Raw genomic sequence first — 22,517 nt, 5'->3', positions numbered from 1 at the left:
TGCGTGATGATTATAATTAACAATATGGATTATATACTGGAAAGATGGTAAGAGAGTAGACCTTAGAAGTTATTACCACACACACACAAAAGGGACGGACGTGCCAACTAACGTTTGTGGTGATCACTTTACAACACATGTCTGAAATCATCACAGAAGTTGCACACCTTAAGCTTACATATGTTATAGGTCAGTGAAGCTCAATAAAGGGGGGGCAGGTAATGAAGACCTGGACTTTCTTTTTTAAATAGTAATGATCTCTCTAATTAAAGATGAACAAAGTACTCTTTAATATAATTTGTCCCAAAGTAAGCTGTTTCGATTGACTGAGTGAAGAAATTTACACTAAAATGGACGCTGATATAAAACTTAAGCATTTATTTAAAATTAAATATGGGAAGGTGTGTAATTTAAATGAAAATGAAAAAATGTCCAGATCATCTAATGAGCAGAATGTATCGGGCTTGACTGTCACTCAGAACAGACCCAATGTGATCGCTGTCTCCTCCGTGTTCCCCTTGACCGCTTGGAAGTGTCTCAGGAGAGGCCACACCCTAGCACTTTCGACCCAGTTGTGTTTGTGATTTGCTCCACAGGTGAACTCAAGGTCAGTCAGAAGCACTTTGAGGAAGCTTTCAAGAAAGTGAAATCTTCTATATCAAAAAAGGTAAGAAATGTCTTAACATGTGTAGAGATGAGACTGGAATGGAGACCAATAGATTGTAAACTCATGGAAACAAGGAAAGTAATTGTCTTTGTGGGAGCGTTCTTGAGAGATGGTAGTTTTGTGTGTTTCTTGAAAGATTGAAGCCAGAGAGAGGATGACCCATGTGGGTCTTTACACTGTCTGGGGATTTTTAATCTGTTTGGTCCATGTGTCCCTTGACCTGCTCCACCCTTCCGGATGACTCTTATCTGCCTGGAGCCAGACTTCCCCAACGGCACCGGGACTCACCCCTGTGTTTCAGGCAGGTACAGATGTCCTCACCGTGAGGTCAGAGAATGGCTAAACACCTGGTCCACTTTTCTTTACATACACCAGATGTCGCGTGTTTGCTTCTTACCGTGCGGAGGTAATCCGTCTGTGGCGATGAGGGTGGCTGCTGTGACACAGAGCTGCGGGCATGTGTGCAGCCCCAGAAACAGTTGACTTGGGTACCCCCGTGATAAAGCTCGTTCGCTTGGCTGCCTCTTGTTTCGGGGCTCCTGGAAGTGTACTGCGCCTTAGTCTCGAGAACCTGCTTCCTGCTGGGCTAAGACTTCCTATAAGCCATTAGCCATTTATTACCCCAGGCCTAGTATTTCTCACGGTAATCGCTGATTGAAAAACTCTGAGTCAAAGTCCAAGGAGTTACGTGAGGCGGGCTGCCCTGTTCCGTGTCTCAAGGTTTGCTGTAAACCTTCTAAGTGAGGTGACCACCGTACCACTTCTATTTTTTTTTTAAAGATTTTATTTTTAATTAATCTCTACTCCCAACGTGGGGCTCGAACTCACAACCCAGAGATCAAGAGTGTCATGTTGTGCTGACTGAGCCAGCCTTACCACTGCTGACCATAGGAACCAGTTAATTGGTTTGGGCTGGCGGTGGTTCTGATTCAGCTAGAGAAGAGTCTGCTATACCCACACTGAGTTCTCCACCGTAGCTGGAAACACTGGTCTGCCTTCGCCTCTCGGGCGTTCTTGTGTCTCAGAGGAAACGGTCCATTCTGCTGAGTATGTTCAGAAAAAAAAGTCTTACTCATTAAAGTCAGAAACAGTTTAACAGACTGGTGCTCCTTGTTCTGATCAACAAGAGACTTGTGATGTAAGTGTCCTTCCAAAGGTTTTGTCATTAAAAACATTGTTTTAGTTGAAATTGTTCCCCACCTGCAGCCGGAGTCCCGGGCTTGTCAGGACTTTAGGATGTGTGGACGCAGCTCCTCCTCTAGCCTCACTGTGTTTGGTAGAAATGCAGCCACATGGTAGTGCACATGCACAGTTCTGTGACCCCTGACAAGCATAGCCGGCACTGCAGTCAGTGTCTAGAACATTCCATCTCTCCCAGAGTACCTTGTGGCCCCTCTGTGGCTGCTGCAAATAGCCCTGCCTGTGACCGCAGGTCTGACCCGTCTATGAGCACACCGTGGGAAGCCTGCGGTGTGCACTCCCTGGTCTGGCTGCTCTGGGGTCCATCCCCGTTGTGTGGGGATTTCTATCTGAGCAGCTTTCCGGCATAAGAATACAGCACGGTTCCTTCTCCTTTCCTCTGTTGGGGGACACTTGGCACTGCCGGGGTGTGTGTGGCTTTCATGAGTGTGTACAAGAGGGGACGAGGTTCATGTGGGAGCGCGGGCGGTGTGCGGGCTTGCCCTTCTCCTGGGTGCGCAGCTGGCACGGAGTGGCCGGGGCTCCAGACTCCTCCGTGGGAGCGGCCGAGTCCCCCAGTGTCATGGTCCTTTCACGGCAGTGTCCAGCAGTGACGGAGCCGGTGTCCTGTGTGCTGTCTGTGAGCATCTCCTAACGGTAGGATGGCCAGTGTGGTTTCACCTGCTTGTGGGCCATTTGGAGTTCTGTCCTGTCCTCGCGCTTCGCTCTTAAACACGAGGCTTGTTTCTCTCCTTAACTGTAAACTTGCACAAATTCTTAGCTTATTCAGATGTGCATGCGGAGGATATTCTCTCCAGATCTGCTGCTCACCTTTCTGTCATCTAAAGGCATCTTCTGGAGAGCAGGAGCCTTGAATCCTAGACGAAGGCTGACTCGGCTCCTGCGTGTGTGGCTTGTGTGTCCTGCCATGGGAAATCTTGGCCATTTCAAGTTCACAAAGGTTCTCGGCTTTGCCTTTTTCTAGATGTGTCATACTTTTAGTTTTTACATGGAGGCCTGTGATCCATCCCACATTAATGTTTTCATTTGATGGGAGGGGAGATGGGGGTCATGGTTCCATGTTTCCATGTGGCTCCTACTTGCTCCAACTCTGTCAAGAAGACTTTCCTACGGAGTCACCACACCCTCTGAAAACCAGTTGTTCACAGATGTGTGAATCCGTTCCTTTCCTCTGTCTACGTCTGTCTTCAGGCCATGATATCTTTTTTTGCCACTGTCTTGGTGACTATAGATCTATAAGTCTTGGAATCAGGTAGTATAAGTTCTCCAAATTTGTCCTCTTCTCTCCCCCCCCCCAGTTTTGTTTTTTTTAATTTTAGGCCCTTGGCATTTCCCTAGAAAGTTTATAATCCACTTATTGATTCCTACACGAGAAACCTGCTGGGATTTGGAATCGGACTGAATCCCCATCAGTTGTGAGAGCAGAGCTTAAGAATAGTGAGGTTTTCACTTCATGAGCTTAGTTCATCTGTCCATTTATTTAGATTCGTTTACTTTCTCTTCTATAAATTTATTCACTTTTTAATTCCTTTCGCTTTGATCCATCTGATTTACTCAGTAATGTTGTGAGTTTTCATGGTAAATGTCTTACCATCTTTCATCGAATTTATTCCCAAGTTACTTATACTTTTTTATGTTATTTGTGGATTTTTTTTACATCTTGTTATTCTAATTGTTTCTAATATATAGAAGTTCAGTTGGTTTTTATGTATTAACCTTGGATAGCTCATTTTTCACTCTCTTACTTTCTTTACCTCCAAAAAGATCAATTTTCTAGAAACTTTGCTGTAATTTTGAAAAGTTCACATATTTGCTGCTCGAGTGACTTTATTACAGAGGCTACAAATGTGTCGTGTGAAGTTTGAAATTCACTTGACCTGATTCTAAATTTGGCCATGTTTTCATCCAAGCAGCTACAATTAGATTAAGTCTTCACTTTATCTCCTTTGCACACTTTTGCGGGTGAATTTGACACCAATATATATTGTGTTTATTGGTGGTCTCAGATCTTTCTTCCTTCTTTTTTCCTGGTCCTTCCCAGTTGAGAGCTGTGGTAAAGAACCTTTTCCTTCTGGTCGAGGACAGTGCTACTGAAATGAGAGGCACAGGTGTGGTCCAAAGGTGTGGCATTCACTGTGGCACTTTTCTGGCTGTGAATCTGAGCAGCTCATTGATAAGCCACCTCTTTCTGCTTTTAAAATGAAGGCTCTTTTAGTTATAAATGACAGAAAGCCAACTCCAGCTCAGGTGAGCAGGGAAAAACAGTTCGTTGGGGACGCCTGGGCGGCTCAGTTGGTGAAGTGTCTGCATCCGGCTCAGTTCATGATCCCAGGGTCCTGAGATCGAGTCCCGTATTGGGCTCCCTGCTCAGCGGGGAGCCTGCTTCTCCCTCTGCCTGCAGCTCCCCCCTGCTCATGCCCAAGCGTGCACTCTCTCTCTCAAATAAATAAATAAAATAAAATGATGTAATTTGAGTTTAAAAACAACAACAGAGTTTGTTGGTCCATGTAACAAGGATCTTGAGAGCACAGTTGGCTGTAGGCATGCTGGCTGCAGCACCCCATTGCTTCATTTCCAGGGGGAAGGTGGGTGCCTCCAGGCCCAGACACGTCCCAGCAAGAGAGTTCCCTGCCGGCTCTGGCAGGAGAGTCTCAGGGAAGCCTGGGGTCGGGCCAGCCCAGGTTGGGATCCCATGCCAGAACCAATCAGTGTAGCCAGTTAGGAAATTAGATGCTCTGGCCAGGCTGGGCTGTGAGGGGCTGCGGAGTTTTATGAAGGTCACAACTTCAAGCTCTAGAATGAAAATCTGTAAATAAGATGCTGGTAACTCAAGTTAAGTGACATGGTAGTGGCAGGATTGGGGTTTGGAGTTTGCTCCTGAAAGAGAATCACTAGACTTTGTTCAGTGTGCAAGTAACACACACATTTTAGCCTCTCAGACCTACTCACAGAAATGGCAATTGCTTCGAAGTGAGTTAATGTAGGATTAATGATGAGGAAATGTCTAAAAAGACAGAAGAAAGGTGTGCACGTCCTGTCCCAAGGTCTGCAGAGCTGGCCTTCACAGTTTTCAAACACTTGGCACGCTCTTAGTTTAGAGTCCAAATGCAGAAATGTGTCACCTGGCCCAGCAAACCCTCAGTAGCTGTTTGAGGTTGGGGTGTCGACAGTGAGTAGGCACTCCTTCTCTCTTTCTGTCCATGATCACCAGCTCCCACTCCAGCAGGGCTGGGCCCTTAGGCTCCATCTGGAGATCCCTGCCCATCCTAATTGCTAATGAGTGGCCGCGTCCTCTTTGGTCCCAGGAGGACCTGATCGGCTGGCAGTCTGTGAGGACAGATTCCTGACACAAAAGCCTGGGCCCTCCGCCAGTGGCTTCCCAGAATCCAGAGACGTGCATGTTGGCTGCGTCATCCTTCCCCGTCTCCCGCCCGCACATAGCTTTACAGACAGCGCATCGTAATTCCCGGTGCTGGTTTCCCTGCACCCTGGAGACCTGAGGCCGGCTTCGCTACTAGTCCACGTTGAAAGCTTGAGATTATTTTCCCAGATATTTATTATCTCACGTTACAGTCTTTTCACTCTGCTTACTCTGGCATTCTTCCACCGTCAGGAAGGAAACCTCACTCACTCAGATTTTTTTCTTTGCTTCCTCTATTAAACTACCCCAGAGCAACCCTCCTGTTTATCTGCTCATTGGTGGCATGTTTTTCACACCCACTGCCCACAGCTCTTCCATTCTCTTCTCCACACTCAGGAGTAGATGGTTCATTTCCCGGATTATTTCCACCCCATGGACACTCCTCAAGTGAGTGGAGAGGAGAGGAGAACAACTTTTCAAGTCAGAGTTTCCCTTCCCCCAGCTGTGTTTTAACTGATTACCTAAGATCCAACTCTTCACTTGTATCGAGTACCTGCTGTATGCGTGCCAGGCCCTGCGCTAGACTCACAGATAGAAAAATCGCGGGAGACGGGGCTCCTGCACAGAGAACACGTGTTAACCTGGTCACTTGCTCCCATCAGTGTTAGAAAGTGGCTTACACGTAACTTGTCTTAAAAGGGATCAACTGATTTAAAAACATATCTGCACCTGTTGTACCACACATTGTGAAAGGCTACCTGTATGTCCTAGTGACACTTAGTACTAGCATATTCTTCTTCATATTTTTGGTGATCATGAATCTTTAAATATTTGATTTCTGAAAAACTTGAAGAATAAGAAACCACAACTTCTCTTTCAGATATGGGCATAGTATGAATTTTGAATAAATATTAATTTGTTTGAATAATTATTAATTTGATTGATCTTTTAAAAATAAGGCATGACATCAAGGTGAAGCTTTACGTTCCTTATTTGGCTCCTTAACTGACCCTCATGAAGCAGTTACTTATGAAACCAGTGACAGCTGCTTGTGGGGAGAGACTGGTGCCTGGGGGGCCTTTGTCCTCTTTGAACTTTGCACCATGTGGTCTTCCCTGTTCAAAAAATTTAAATATTGAGGGGCGCCTGCTGGCTCAGTTGGTGGAGTGCATGACGCTTGATTTCGGGGCTGTGAGTTCAAGCCCCACGTTGGGTGTAGAGATCACTTACAAAATAAATTTAAAAATTTTTAAATTTAAAAATATATATTGAAAAATAGTAATTTTAAAGTTCCAGAGGACCAAAATAGTAATAATAATTATCTCTGGAAATGAGGATTAACTTTTTTCTGCTGATCTGTATTTTCTAATATTTCTATGATAAATCTTGTTTGTAATTTAAGAAGTTATTTTACTCTAAAAAAGGAATTGCTCTAACCTGGTTATAGACTATTACTAATATACAGAGGGACGCTTTTATCCTATTTCGGAGTTAATTCAGCATTTCACTAATTCCTATTTTATGTTCACTTTTGAAACTGAGAAAACTTGAAAAATCACTGAAACAAGTACATAGTTGTGTTTTTTTGTTCTTCAATTCCATCTTTCAAATTGGAGGTGACCATTAAGTACAGTCCAGGAAATGACTTTCCCTCGTGAATGGAAAATCCGCCCTGCCCTCTGGTCAGGGTTCTGACTTGTTGCAGAGAGAACATCCGTTCTGCCTTTATCTGATTCAGGATCATCCTAGAATAAAAGCTAATGGTCGTAAAGTCCCCTCTGAACACTGGACAGACCTCATGCGTGCGGCTGGGCCCATCATGGCCGCTTCTGGGAGCGATGGTGCATTTCTGTGAATGTCTCCGCGACCGCCAAATGTCTGGCGCGTGTCCCCAGGCTGCTCGGTAGACACTTCAGAGCTAAGACCTTTGTTGTTGTTCGAAATCATTTAAATGGCTCTGCTCTGTGGTCTTTTAATTTTTGCGTATTTTGTGTTGGAGACCAGACAGGGGCGACCGAAAGTTCTGTGGAAACCAAGCAAACTGCAGCAGCAGGAAAACTGCAGAAAGACCAAGCTGGGGGCGGGGGGGGGGGGGGCGTGCTAAAAACACCAAGCTGTTTTCCAAAAGCCTCAATAATTATAACATTGTGATAGTGTACATGAGCCGACCCTAATACATAACTTCTGTAGACAGTCCATCATGCTGATCCCCACAGCAGTGACAGAAAGACGGGGATTGATGTGGGGGCAGCTGGGAGTCGGGATCACACATCCCACGGCAGGCGGGCCACACTCCAGAGCCGGCAGAGCTGCAGGTGGAAGGGCTGGAGGCTGGGTGTCCCTGGTCGAGGTGTCAGCAGGGCTGGTTTCTCCCGAGGCTGCACATCCTCTCCCCATGTCCTCACACAGCCTCACCGGGCCTGCCTGTTCTTCATCCGTCTTCCTGCAGAGATGCTGGTCCTGCCGGCTTCGTTATAACTTCACGGCCTCCCTGGAGACCTTACCTCCAGTCATGGTCACTGTGTGGGCCTGGGGGTGGGACATCAGCCCCTGTCACACTCACCAGCTCTGTGTCTGTCTTGTCCCCTGTTCTCAGGACCAGGTGATGTATGAAAGTCTGCAGTGGTCCCTTAGCCAGTGACCCCAGTGGCGGCGGGCCCCGGAACAGGCCAGTGCGTCCGGCCGGCCGAGAAACCCACTCGCCCTGAGCTGCCCACTTGCGACCTGACGCGGATGGGGCCCCGAATGCGTGTGTTATCCCAGACTGATGCGTCCGGTCAGAGCCAAAGACTCTTCCCAGCTGCCTAGCCAGGCGTGGGAACACCCTCCCTTCTCTTCAAAAACAAGAGAGACGTTTAACTGCTCAACTAAAATAACCGATAACTTTTTTTTAATAAAATGTTTATTTTGAAATAGTCTCGACTGTACTTTGGAAGAGTTGCGATCACAGTAAAAAGAACTTTTCCCCTGAGCCATCTGAGTGTAAGTTGCCAGCCTGAGGCCCCGTCACCGCCAAATACCGTCTCCTGCGCCCCAGGATCCCCTGATAGCCCCTGTCACATGCAGGAAACCAGCCGCAAGACATGGCTGTCGCGTGGGCCCCTGGCTCCTGCCAGGCCCCTCTCTCCAGCTGCCCCAGGTCGTCCTTGACAGAAGGGCCAGGAGTGAGCTGTTGCGTCTGTTCCTGTTTCGCTCGAGTTCCCTCGAAGTCAGAGCAGTTCCCGTCTCCTGACTTCTGACTCTCTGGAAGGTTCCGGCTTGGTTACTTTGTAGAAAGCCCTCAGTGGTTTGTTGGCAGCGTCCTCGCGGTTCCACCCCGGTTACACGACCATGGCAGGAGTTTCACGAAGGGGTGCTATGTTCTCACTGCATCCTGTCCAGTGGCGCCGTCGGAACTTGTCCCGCTCCTGACGCGGTCTCTGTGATCCCAGGCTAGGGTGGTCCTGCTGGGCTGCTCACACGTGGCTCCTCTGTAGAGGGAGGTGCTGGAAACCACGAAAGAATCCCTTCCTCGCCATCACAGCTAGCTGGTCCTGTGCTCTCACGTGCAACTCTCAGGTTGCCTCATGTCTGGCCCCTTGGGAGCCCCTCCGAGCCTGCGCGCCTTCGACAAGTCCCCGCTGTGTTCTCAAGGGCTGCGTCTGTGTTGTGTTCACTGTTGTCGCTCATTCATGTGATGGGACGCCGCAGACACGGGGCGCTTGCCTCCTTTTCCTTCCACTCCCCACTCCACCTCATGCTACAGAAATGTTTGTGCTACTTTGAAGAATAATCGATAGGGGCACCCAGGTGGCTCCGTCGACTGAGCGTCTGACTCTTGGTTTTGGCTCAGGTCATGATCTCAGGCTCGTGAGACCGAGTCCTGCGTCGGACTCTATGCTCGGCGTGGAGTCTGCTTGGGATTCTGTCTCTCTCTCTTCCTCTCTCAAAATAAATAAATCTTTAAAAAAAATTTTTTTTAATGTTAAAACTTAATGTCAAAATTTTTCCTGTAATTCATAATTGTTTATCTGATTTTATTTATAATAAACATTTTGAAATTAAGAACAGAGTATCACTATTGAAAGTGGAGGTCATCTAAAACTTAACTACTGTGAATAGGTGAGTATAACCAGAGGCTAGCTGGCCTTCCTTTCCTCCCTGTTTTTCCCCTAACCCACCGAGTGCTTTGCTCGTACTGTCCTCCCATCCGGTCAGTGGTGAGAAATGGAGGTTGAAGTGGTGAGCACTGTTTCAGCTGGCCTGTCACCTGTGCCACTGTCCACTCCTGGGAGACCGTGAGCTTCAAAGGTCTGAGCCGTCAAGGCCATCGGGACAGAAGCTGCTTCTGGCAGTGCCATCTGATTTCACTGCTGGGTGAGCCTTGCCCCTGAGGGGACGAGGGAGGCTCAGCAGCACGGGGACTCTTAGGTGTGGAGGCAAGAACTCCATGTTCTGTCACAGCCCAGGACGTTCTATCTTCCAAGACCATAGGATGTCTCAAGATGGAGAAACTTCGGGCGCCTGCGTGGCTTAGTTGGTTGAACGTCTGCCTTCTGCTCAGGTCGTGATCCCAGGCTCCTGAGATCCAGCCCCGTGATGGGCTCTCTGCTCAGCAAGGAGCCTGCTTCTCCCTCTCCCCGGCCCCACTCATGCTGTCTCTCTCTCTCTCTCTCTCTTAAATAAGTAAAATTTTTAAAAAATGGAGAAACCCCAACAGATAAACTCCAACAGAGGTCGTTAGCTTCTCTTCCCTCTGTCCCAACACCTGCTCTTCCTCCTGCTGTCCTGGTCACCCATGCTCAAACCTTGAAGGCATCTTCAGTTCTGAATGGCAGTCAGGCCTTAGTTACACAGATGTGTTTCTGCAAGCTTCCCTTCCCTTGTCCTCACAGGCACTGCCTCGTGCTGCCATTACCTTTCCTCATTGACCACGGGCTGCCGATGGGCCTCCTGTTCCAATCTCATGGACACTGAAACCGGGGGTGCCCTTCCAGAATACTCATTAATCATGTTGAGACAGAGCAGGGACTGGGCTCGGGTCGCTCCACCCTGACCGCGAGATGTAGCCTCCATGAGGAAGAGCAAAGGGCTAAGACTCTGGGCCTTGAGGAGCACGTCTTGCAGGAATGTGGGGGGAGGACACAGCCAGTCTGCACCACTGTGGACCCCAGTGCTGACGTCTCACCAGCTTTTGCCTTCAGTATCGTGCTAAATATTTAACATGTTAACAGACATGCCACACATGGAGAAGCATGACCTTTGGGTGAGCAGGCACTAATAAATCCCACCTGCACGTGCTTAGCTGTCACGGCTTTTCCCTGACCTCTCCCTGGGGCCTCGGCCCAAGGCCACATTCCTCTGTGCATCTCCCTCCAGCTGGAGCGTGAGCTCCAGCAAAGCCTCGCTGGGAACTCCCATCAGCTTCTTGGTTCTGCTTGGCTTCGGTCGCAGCATCACTTCTCAGCACAAACTCATTAGTCTAATTTAACACGGCCCTTCCATGAGGTGACATCAGCCAACCCTCAGCACCTGTCCTCCCGCACCCACTAGACTATCATTCCAGGGAAGCACATTGTTCTCCAGGCCTTGGCTGCGGAGGTCTCCACCCCCTGGAATGCCTCCTGTGTCTCGTCCCACCCAACGCAGGGCCCGTACAGGGCCTGAAATGCCACTTCCTGAGAAGCTTTGCCCAATCCCTCCCTCCAGCCTGTGTGCGGGCTGAGTTTTGTGCTGTCCTGGCCGGTGGCGCCCACGTCGGATCAGCTCCCAGTGCGAGACCCACGTTCTTCACGCAGCGTCCCGACCCCTCCCTGCATCTGTGGCACTTGACTCAGACTAAGAATAAAGTAACTGTTGAGTTGTGTAGCTGAATCACTTCCCGAAAGGAAGCAGTATGAAAACGGGGGAGATCTGGTATTTGCACCCAAGGTGTCTGTCTACCCAAGGGGGACCCGGTGGCTCCAAAGAGGAGCCCGTGGGACTCTGGGGGCGTGTCATCTGGTGCTGAGTTATTGCCAGTCAGAAGGGCTCCCCAAACACTGTCACCTGCCCGGCAGCCCCTGAGTGTGTGCTCAAGGCTCTCAGAAGAAACTGTTGGTGAGAGTTGGGCCTGCGTGAGCATTTTCTAAAACAGAAGGCTTTAAAAAGAGATGATGGACGTATGTCTTACACCAAAATTCTAATTACCTTCTTCTGTGCAGACAGGAGCACCTGCTCTCCCACTGAGTGAGCAAGCCTGGTGAGTGGACAGGGGGTCCCCTTTTGAGACTCCAGGAAGTTTTGCTGGCTCGAACTTTCTCAGAATTAGTAGTGTAGAAAGCAAAATGAGTTTCACCATCACCGGGGGCTTTAGAAGTTCAGATACTGAGTGAAGGAAATAGCTGTGGCACGCAAGAAAATCGTGTTTCAAGGTAAAAAGCCCTGTCTGAAAGGGGAATCAAAGCAAATTAACTCAACAAGCACTTTTGGGTACCTGTTTCGTGTCTGCTGGTCTTCAGTTGCCTCCTTGATTTTTCCCAGTTTACAAAGAACTTAAATCAGATTTTCCAACCCTCGATTGCCACACTGTTTGTAGTCCAGCTTAGACTCACTTATTAAAAATGAAATTAGGGTGCCTGGGTGGCTCAGTCGTTAAGTGTCTGCCTTCAGCTCAGGTCATGATCCCAGGATCCTGGGATCAAGCCCCGTGTGGGGCTCCCTGCTCAGCGGGGAGCCTGCTTCTCCCTCTGCCTCTGCCGCTCCCCCTGCTTATGCTGTGTCTCTCTCTCTCTCAAATAAATGAATAAAATCTTTAAAAATAGATAAAGAAATAAAATAATGGGTAACATGTCTTTGAATTCAAGCAACTAGTATTGGAAGCCTCAGGCAGTAGCTATTCCGTAAACTCTGAGGCTGTGCACGACAGTCGAGGGTTTAGATGGCTGTCCGGTCTTTCTGAAGAGCTAATTGTCGGTCGAGCTCTTAGGGCAACATGGAACCACAAAGGTGAACATGGGAACCGTGAGGATATAGTGAAATGTATGATTTGCCTGCTTAGTGGAAACTGTCAAATATATATATATAAAAGAACAGCACCATGTGCAAGTTGCTGTTTTTGTGGGTTACCTGGTCCAAATGGAAGGATGCCCCAAGAGTGCCCCGTGCCTGGCCTCTCTGCCCATCAGCTCGCGGCCAGCCTCCCTCCACCTGTCCACCCCCACAGCTCCCCACCCTGGATTACTTGGAAGTGAAGCTGAGACAATGTATCATTTAATCCATATGTATTTTAATTAAGTTATGTTTAAATGGAGAGGGTGGAGGCAAAGAAACAGCGACTCTATTGTTCAGCCTGCCAAGTAAAAGATGGAAGGAATCAGGCGAATGGGTAGTTCCGGGGACAGGAAAGAAGGCGCCCAGCTCTCCACAGCAGTGTCGGAAGCCAGCTTGTGTCTTCCAGGCTTTGGAGGACATGTGCTCACAAGGCCGCCCCCCGGGGGTCTGAGTGCATCTCGCGCCACAGCCCTGTGGATTTCGTCTTGGAAAATATTACCTGCTGTTTCCCAAGGCCACAAAAGGCCTTTGAATCATCCGTCAGTGTTTCTTAACTCTGGGTTACATAAGAATCACCCAAGGTTTTTCAAAAACATGCCACCTGGGCCTCGCCGCTGATGGGTTGGATCAGAGTCCCCGGGTGGGATCACAGTCCCCGGGTGGGGTGTGGGGAACCCTGCTCACACACTCTCCTAGGCGATCCTGATGCCCCCCCACCCCGGGGAAGACCCCTAGAGCCCCACCCTTGCAGTTTAAAGGTGGGGAGCTGCGGGAAGGAACTGCGAGGGAACACACGCTAGTGGTGCCCAGGGTGGAAACGCATGGCCAGCATGTTTTTCTGTGACCACAGAGGTTTGCCAGTCTTAAGATGGGGGATGTGATGATCTGGACCCCATTTAAGATTGCTTTTGCCATGGTTTACCCCCAGCAGCGCATGGGCTGTGGCTCCAATGCCCCTCCTCCAGGTCACAGAGCTGGCCTGAGTGCCATGTCCCTCCGCCCCAGAGAGGGAAGCAGGGCCCAGGACTCCCTACCTGGCCTCCTCAGCACCCAGAAATAGCTCACACACCCCCTAAGGCCACAATATCCTGTGGAGGGCATCAGGCACCCAGGTCTCATGTCCAGGTTCCAGGCAGTAAGACTTTGAATGCACCCCCCCCACCAGTGCCCATGCAGAGGTCCTGGGGTTGCCATTCACCTCTTCCTGCAGGTTTTCCACGATCAGGCCAACACTAACCTGAGTTCTTCCAGATGTGGACTTGACCCTCCTAGTCTTCTGCAACCCTGAGCCCAGCGCTGGGCCCTCTTCCGGGAGCCCCCGGGGAGGGGTGGTGAGTCTGGGGCAGCCCCAGGAAACCACCCTCAAGCAGTGTTTTCTACTTCCATTCCTTCCACCTTCAGGAAACTATCAGGATGTGCTCTACCAAAGTAGGGAGAAAACCGAGGAATGGAAGACTGGGGACAGAGAGCCTGGCCCCGGGAGAGAGGATAGGGGGCCTGTGGGGAGGCAGCTCGGCCAGCCTGCGGCAGGAGCTCAGAACACAGGTCGTCACAGGTCATGAACACAGAGCAACTGACCACGTCCTACAGTGTTTGGAACATGAAGACAGAACACCCACCATGTGCCTGGCCCACTTCTCTGTCCTCTTCTGTCCATTCCCTGGAGCAGTGAGCGCCTCACTTTCTAAGCACCTAAGCACACGGACTTCAGCCTCTGGCAGCCAGTGCAAGTCTGGAGGCGGAAAGGCCAGAGCAGTCCACTCCCTTCTGAGCATCTTGCAGCCGGACAGGCAGTACCTAATTCACATGGTGCCCCACCACGTGCCTCCGGGGGGCCCCCGGGGAACCCCAAGGAGACTGAAGCCAGACCTGTGGCGACTGGCCATCCGATGGGGCATGAGGGCCCTACAAAGTGAGGTTTGGACGTGCTCGGCTTTTTGAAACGAAACTGTAGGTTCCGCAGATCCACACATACGTAAGACCAAGTGCAGAGAGTCAGACAAAGGCAGCTACCACATGATTTCACTTGTATGTAGAATCTAAAAAACAGAAATAGACTCCTAAATGCAGAGAAGAAACTGATGGTTTGGGTGAAGGCGATCAACAGCACAAACTTTCAGTTACCAATAAGTTGTGGAAATGCAACACACAGCATGGGCAATACAGTCAACAACATCGTCAACAACATCGTGCAATGGCCGAGGCTGAGCATTGTGGAACGTATAGAATCCTCGAATCTGTGTTCTACGCCTGAAATGAATATAACATTGTATGTCAACTATTTTAAAAACGTCTTCTAATTAAAAGATTTTGGGGCACCTGGGTGGTGTCTGACTCTTGGTTTCGGCTCAGGTCATGATCTCAGGGTCGTGAGATGGAGCCCCGCCTCAGCAAGGACTCTGCTTGAGATTCTGTCTCCGGCTCCTTGTGCTCCTCCTCGCTCACTCACGCTCTCTCTCTCAGATAAATAAATCTTAAAAAAATTTCTTGATAGTTGTTGGAAGAAATTCCCTGAATGAATAAATAAGAAACATTTGCAGTGATTTAGAAGATAACTGTGTTCCTCCCTCCTCAAAATGATTTTGATTTCTGCTTTCCTCAGAGATCTCAATAAAAGTTTCATGAAGAACTTCAAAAAAAGAAAGATCCACCACAGTTGGGATAATGGTCCCCTGTGGGGAGGGCGGCTCAGGGGTTCTCTGTGGGGCGTGTTCTGCTTCGTTCTTTTTTTGTCCACTTTATTGAGGCAGAGACGCATCCAGAAAGCTGTACGTATTTGTATACGACTTGATGAGGTTGGAGGTAAGTACCCACCTGTGAAACCATTGCGACAGTCAGTGCCCTAAATCTGTCATCACCTCCCGCCCTCTTAATTAATTTCCTTATTTGTGATAAGAACACTTGACATAAGATGTCCCGTCCTTCTGAATTTGTAAGCAGACGGCACAGGATAGTTAATAAGCATGGGCGCTGCATAACAGCATCGTCGTTCTCATGGTGGGACGCAGACTTTGTCCCCTTGACTGGCATCCCCCGTGCCCCCACCCTCGCTCTGTTTCTGTTAAGATTCTTTAAGCTATATGTGTACATTTTCGTTGCTTTCCTGTATTTATGACATATTTCACAACGAAAAGAGGGATTCAGAGATTGGGAAAAACAACATGGCCAAGTGGGCTGAGGCGGGTGATTATCAGGCTTTAAGTCACGGAGCCAACTTTCCGTGTGCGGGGAACACCTCAGCCCAGCAGAGAGCAAAAGCAGGATTGGCAGAGCAGGGCCCCGGCCGGCCCTGACTCACGGAGCAGATGCGCTCGCCCGCAGGGGATCGTATGGTGTGGACACGTGCGGGCCTGCCTGCTGCGCAAGATGAGATCTCTGCGAGAGTCGTTTCAGCTCAAACAAGGCCTTTGTCTCCTCGCTTTTCTGCTTTTCCTTCCCCTGCAGCCACGTCAGGTGTTTGCAGAGCCCATATGCCTTCGAGCTTTGCTCCCGTGGGCCCTCACGGGGCCTTGGTTTCGGGGCAGAGGAGCTGGAGGGGCCGTGTGCTCAGCAGGACAGGGTGGGCGGCACGTGCAGGAGCCCTTCTGGCCTTCGCCTGGCAGGTCACAAAGCTCAAAAGGAGGAGACACTTTGGGAATCATCTCAGGTCTCCAACCATGAAGGATTTCCAGTCTCTTTCTACCTGCGGGGCCTGTCACAGGTTCCCACAGCAGATGAAAATCAGCCAAGTTCACCAGGGGGAGGCCTCCTGATTTGGCAGCAGCCACCGTTGCCTGGAATTAGAAACTGAAGGGCAGAAACCTAACTGGGAGGAGAGGTTTCACTCATTTGTTCAACAAATATTTATTGACTGGCAGCTGTGAGCCGGGCTGGGTGCCGGTTGCTGGCGGGTACTGCTCTGAGCAAAACCCAAGTCCCCACCTGCCCCATGGCCTCCCCTGGGGGTGACCCGAGCACACACAGCACGCCGAGCGGGGGCAGGGGCAGAGCGGGCAGGGGCTGCAGGGGCCTAGCGTGCTGCCGTGCACGGACGGGTCGGACAAGGGAGTGTGCACTGGGCAGCAGAAACCACGAGGCCTTCTCTGTGCGGGCTCTGAGTGTGACCTCCGACCCAGCCCCATGCCGCCTCAGAGACTAGGGGCCCCCCAGTCTAGGGAGGAAAAGCTGTCCACCTATTCCTGGAGTTCCACCAGCTTTGTCATCAGAAGTGTGAAAAATAGTGACGCCTGGGCAGCCTGCCCCTGGTTGTTGTGCAGCCCCCCAAGGGGCTCGGGGCGGCCGGGTCGGGGGTCCTGTGTTTGTCTGTCCCACCCATGCCCCCAGAGGCCTCTGCACCTGTCACTCCTGTCGGCCTGTAGCCGAGTTTTAACCCATTCAGTTCTCCCAGTACTGGGCGGGAAGTGTCACTGTTGTCCCGCTTAGCAGAGGAGGAAAGACCCCGAAGCGCACAAGGAGTTGGCTACAGCCAGCCGGGCAGCCGGGCAAGTCTCACCCGCTGAAGATCCCTTTCTTCAAGGAAATAAAGCACAATTATGGGAAGTTTAAAGGTCTAGGGTTTAAATAATGCCCCAAGTGTAGTCACAAGGCAGAGTGGTGACTCATCAAAGGAGAGGGCTCAAGTCCTCGGAAGTCCCGGCTGTGGGTCAGCTCAACGAAGGGGAGTCCGGGGCCGGGCTGAGTGACCGGCTTGGGAGCGGGAGGGTGCCATCATACCTGCGCGGAGGACTCTGTGCCATTTATTTTTCTGTGGCTACAGGAATTCCTAGAAATTGACGGGAAGGTGGCAAAAGGGTATTCGAGCCATCCATAATCCCATTCTCAAAGACCACCACTGTAAACATTTTTCAAACGTTTGTCCCCAAACGTTGTGCCTCCTTGGATGGGTTGGGTGGTCTTGTCCCCAATTAGAGGTTAGTGTCACTTCCCCATGAAGTCGGTCTCGTGTTCCTGCCCTGCCCAGCCCAGCCCCCTGCCTCCTTTCCTACAATCATTCCAGGAGAAAGGGCCTTGGGACAAATCCGTCTGCCTCGCCCCTTACCTGGAGGCACTGCTGACAGGGACACTCTTGGGAAGGTCACCCACAGCTCTGCAGGCTGGCCTGACCGCCTGCCAGGCCGTTCCGATTTTTGGGACATCCCCTTCTTGAAGCTTGACCTCCGAAGCCATGTGAGGCTGATGGCCAGCAGAGCACACTGGGCAGGTCACTCGAGTTCATGGAGTTTCTTTTTTGTCTGTTTTTTATTTCATTTTTTAAAAGATTTTATTTATTTGAGTGAGAGCACAAGGAGGGGAAGCAGCAGAGCTGCTGAGCAGGGAGCCTGATGTGGGGCTTGATCCCAGGACCCTGAGATCATGACCTGAGCTGAAGGCAGACACTTCACTGACTGAGCCACCCAGACACCCCTGTTTTGTTTTTCTTAATCTTCTCCTTTGCCGTCAGTGAAAACACCCAGGACTTTCCCACGTGTGCTGCTCCATGTGGTCTGTCTCCGTCTGCTCCAGCCACGACAGAGAGACACACACTGGATGGCTTCAATGACTGAGGCTACTAGTCACCATGCTGGATGCTGGGAATCCAGGACCAAGGAGGCGGCAGGGCCGGCTTCATGTTGAGGCTAGAGGTGGCTGCCTCCTTGCCATGGGGCCCACGGCCTCCTCTCTGTGCTCTGGCACCTCCTCTCTAATTTGGGCACGGCTCCCACCTTGGGGCCCTGATACCACCACGATGGGGCCAGGGCTCCAACCCTGAATGCTGAGGACACACACATTCAGTCTCTGACCCCGAATGATTTTGTGGACCAACTGTCTTCATCAAGAAGGGGTGAGGGCTGCCAACCAGCTTCCCAGGACCCCATTTTGGGATTGTCCACCTCGTGCCATGCTCCCTGCATCCCCAAGCCACTTGGCAGCCCAGTAAAGGTGAGCTCGCTATGCTTCAACAGGAGCGTGGGGGATGCGAGGAGCTGTAACCACGCAGAGCAGGTGTGAGTAGGATGGCCTCAGAGAGAGATGTGCACTTGAAGAAGATAAAGCAGACCCGAGTTTGCGGGGCGCTCTTCTAGAAGGACACGTGCGGCCACATGAAAACGTGTGTATGTGTGTCCCAGGGTGCGGGCTGTTATGAGAACCCCAGTTCTGTCGCTCGTGGGGCTCACCGTACTCCAGCATGACTTTATCGTCAATACTTGCGTCCACCATGACCCTATGGCCAGCCAGGTCCCATTCTGAGGCCTGGGGCTCGAGCCTGTGTTTCTGGGGACACAGTTCAAAGCTCCAGCACACGGCCGGGGCTCGTCCTAGCACCTTGCACAGGGCCATGCCTGCGAGCGGCCTGAGGCTTATGCTTCTCTAGCGTCAGGCCCTCGGCCCCAGGAACAGGGAGGGGACATCGCCAGCCTTCAGTGCCCGGCCTCCTGCCCCCTCTGGGGGGCCCAGGTCCCCATCGTGCAGGAACCTTCCCAGGTCTGCCTCAGGGTCTTCTCTGTCCCCAGGAGACTCCGTCAACCAGGGACGGATGGGAGTCGGTGAACATACTCGCTCCCTCACCCCACATGGGGACCTTTAAAACACTCTATTCTTGTAAACATGGACCCAGAAGAAGACACAGAACTAATGTAGGGCTGCACAAATTGCTCCCGCAGCAGGGCTGCCGAGACAAGTCCACCCTGGCTCCCAGGGCCACCTCTGTCCTTTCCTGATGCCAGTTCCTGTCTTCCGGGGTCACCCTCCAAACGCTGTGTGTACCCACATTCTTGCCTCAGGTCAGCCTCCAGAGAAGCCCCGCATCAGGCAGTGGGTGAAGAAAGGCATCGGGTGAGCCCCGAGGGCAGGGAAGGAAGGGGCCTGACAGAGGTCCGGGATTGGGAGGCCCTGCAGCCACGCGGTCCTGAGTGTGTGCGGGGCAGAAAGCAGCCACTGTGGCTGGAACATGCCCGTGCATGGGGGAGCCGAGACTGCATCCCGCAGGGCGTCACGATCCTGTCCGTGCACGTGTGTGTTTGTGCGTGTGCTTGCCCGCACGTGTGGGAGTGGCATGGAGGCAAGGGCACGGTGAGAGGCCGCTCCTCCCATGTCACCACCCACCCCACCCCACGGCCACCGGCACGTCCACACCCACGCACACATTCATGGCCAGCCGTGGCTGGAAAACCCAATCTCATGGGGCCCGAGACATGGTCCAAGGACAAGTGTCTACTCAAATCCAGTACTTGGAAAACCTGTGAATTACCAGGATCTAGCCCTGAGATCTCCGTGTCACAGCTCAGGCCCCAGAGCCCTGGCAGTGGACGGAGCAGCAGACAGAGCGCGGCCAGGACTGTCCCCCACGCTCCCCTCTGATCCCTGTCCAGCGCCCAGCTACTCTTGCCAAAACCAGGCCTCCCACAGAGTGTCTTTCGTGGTATTGATGGCCGTGAGGAGTTGTGCTTGTTTTAGAGAAGAGACACCCCAGCCACATTCATAGAAAGTGGAGTGGGGTGCTCCAGGGTGGCGGGAAGGCGGTTCAGCGGGTATTGCTGCTCCATTTTGTAGGGCGAGCCTGTTCTGAGGGTTGGCCAAATAGCAATGCGAATGTTCCTAACACCACTGAACTGCGCCCTTAGAAAACTCCTGCAAGAGTTTGGGCAGCACTCAGGAACTGCTATGGTTTGAAACAATCGTGGTGACAGTTTCAGCACCTTGGTGTTCCAAGTGGCAGCCCGAGCCATCCCAAGGAAACCCATGCAGTGACTGTGCCTTTACCCGACCATCCCACAAGCCATCCCAGCAGCCTGGGAGGTAGACTGATGGATGGGGAAGCCACTCGGAGAAGTTAGTTAACCTGACGTGGGCATACAGGCTCGAAGCTCCTGTTTTTCTTCCCCATTGCTGTCTGAGATGTGTCGAGGTGACACGGTGTCCTTTGAGTGCCACCAAACACTGGTGACCTGGCCGGGGTCCCTCCCTGGGGTTCTGCCCTGGGCCCTGGAGCTGGGTCTGCAGCTGAGTTATATAATCCTGGCCAAGGGAACTGGGCGTTTGCTGGCCTTTCTTGTTGGCAAGCTAGATCCAGGTTTTGCCTGCTTTTTCTAGAATGGCCGCAGGACGGTCTCTGCCAGAGCTGCGTTGTTTGGAAAACCGTGTGCTTCTGAGCCAGCTCGTAAAACTGTTTGGTTAGATGTGTGTGCGCCAGGCCATAGGAGCATTCTTGGGAGAACGCTTGAGGAGTTCTCAGGCCACCCCCTGCCCAGCCCACACTCCCACCCTGCCCAGAGCCCTGCAGTCCCGGGAGTGGCAGACCTGATCCTGTCTTTGAAAACTTCAGGTGTCAAACTAATTAGGGAAAGGGCTGCAAATTCAAGAAAAATGTCACAGACTTTGAATTTGTTTCCTCGGTTGCAAAATGAGGATACCAGTGTGAGGGCTGACAGCATGTGGAGGGAGCAACCTGTGCCTGCTCCCACCCCCCCCACCCCCAGCCCACAGCCCTTCAGCTCTGTCAGCCCCCCTCCACCGCGCCCCCTCCCCGCCCCGGGCAGGATTCTCTGGAAAGTAGCAGCTCCCGTGCACCCAACGGCCTTCACGCAGACAAGTAGTTTGGCTTGCTAACATGTGATTCTGTGAAGCGGTGAAGATCGCCCTATACCCTGCTCACATTAGTGTGCTCAGCAAACCTGCCCAGAGCCAGGTCCGCCAGGGTCTGGAGCAACGCCACTGATTTCCTGAGAAGCGCAGCCAGGTGCCTGAGCTGGCTTCGGGGACAGCCCGTGGCGTTCGCTGGGTCTCCCTGGAAGGAGACGGGATGCCTGGTGAGCGGGTGGGACCCTGCCCTCAGCCCGAAGAGCATTCCTCCCAGCCAGACCCAGGGTTCCGGCTGGATGGCCCAGCACCCTCTGTCCACATGGTAACTGAGAGAGGCTCTTTGGGCAGGTCAGGAGAGGGAAGGCTGGAGCTGGAAACATGCTGGTCAGAGCCTCAGAGGGCATGCTGGCCGACCTGATGCAGGGTGCCAAACTTCGGCTGTCATCCTCCTCTAACCAGGGTTAAGATCACGTACTTTACATTGAGCTAAAAGGACAACGATGGCTACATTCCAACAGGGTGGAGATCTTCCTAGTGTGTGATCCCACATCTCTGCTCCGTCAACAGAGGAGTGGGCAGAATGCGTGAGACCACCCAGCACCCCCGGACCCAAGGGACCGTGGAGGTTTGGGTTTTGCTTGGGCCCGTCCTGTGATCCAGGACCCTCAGGTGGAAGCACATAGTACCTGTCAGGCTGAGAAGGGAGACACCCCCTTGTGCCAAAATTTCTCCGCTGCTACCTGGGAGGGAAATGTGGGGCCTGAGCCACTAACCCGACACAGGACTGTCCCATTCCCTCTGTGACAAATGGTTCGCTCCCCTGGGTCTCCTTCAGCCCTTCTCGATGGCCTGTTTCAGCCGCTGTGGGAGGGAGATCGCAGAGCCCTCCCTGGATTAGCAAACTGCCGGTCCACGGGGATTTAGAACCCAACACCGACGGCCACGCAGTTCTTCTAGGCCGTTCCCACAGAGCTTCCGCCCTCTTCCTTTTCGAGGGTTTCCGACACAAGGATGTGGGCTGTGAACACGCCGTTTTTGTTTGTGTGGGTTCTGCCCTGAGGAGAAAACGCCAGTCGTGTACCCCAGGTCCAGGAGGGGGGCCCGTGACGGACAGCAGCTCAGGCCGGGGCCCGACCCCTTGCTCTGGGTCTTGCGCGCTGAATCTCAGCAGCCTCTGGTCACAGCCGCCGGCCCAGCGGCACTGGCGCTTTTACTTGTGGGCGTCGGGACAGGCTTCCCTCCGCTGGGCTGTCGGGAGTGTCGTGACTCATGGGCCACTCTAGAGCGGACTTGGCAACTACAGAGCCCGCCTTTTCTCAGATGCTGCGCCCATTCTCGTTTTCCCTCAACCATGCCATTAACTTTCCAGCGAAGCACGCCGGCCTCACCTGACCTGCACGTCCTGCCCGTTCTCCCCGTCCTCCCCATCGGGGCGGCCCCGGGACACTGCCGCCTTCCTCGTCCGCAGCCTCCACCCTGCGGGCCGCACTGCCCTCCCCCCACCCCTGCCCCCCGCCCCCCACCCCTGTCTCTGAGAGGGTCTTCCTATTTGAGGCCCTGGGGTTTCTGAAGGGGTGTTATCAGGGCCTGCTGGCCCATCCTTGCTTCATTCCACATGACTAAGTTTAGCTCCTGGGAGACTTTCCCAGCAAGACAAGCTACAACACATTTCATTGTCCAAACACGGAGCCTCCAAGTCAGCCGGGCAGGTGGAGGAGC

General features: G+C 52.1%; 1 protein-coding gene across 3 annotated transcripts in view; it reads left to right on the top strand.

The window, feature by feature from the left end:
• Window positions 1–20,655, top strand: part of NVL (nuclear VCP like) — a 102,433-nt gene extending 81,778 nt beyond the window's left edge. The window contains exons 22-23 of one of the 3 annotated variants that reach the window (XM_087859204.1): window positions 597–667; window positions 13,641–20,655. In XM_087859204.1, coding sequence (XP_087715330.1) covers window positions 597–667; window positions 13,641–14,180 — 611 coding nt within the window. In that variant the 3' untranslated portion in view covers window positions 14,181–20,655. Of the gene's footprint in view, window positions 1–596; window positions 668–7,824; window positions 9,236–13,640 lie in introns of those variants that run through there. The other 2 variants (XM_087859203.1, XM_045796984.2) reach the window with 2 other exon arrangements.
• The last annotated feature ends 1,862 nt before the right edge of the window (window positions 20,656–22,517 follow it).

This window comes from Ursus americanus, chromosome 2 (genome assembly GCF_024610735.1).
Source record: "Ursus americanus isolate L20-20 chromosome 2, mUrsAme1.1.p, whole genome shotgun sequence".
NCBI lineage: Eukaryota > Metazoa > Chordata > Mammalia > Carnivora > Ursidae > Ursus > Ursus americanus.
Note: the sequence above shows the minus strand (reverse complement) of the source record. Positions and strands in the feature narration are given on the sequence as shown.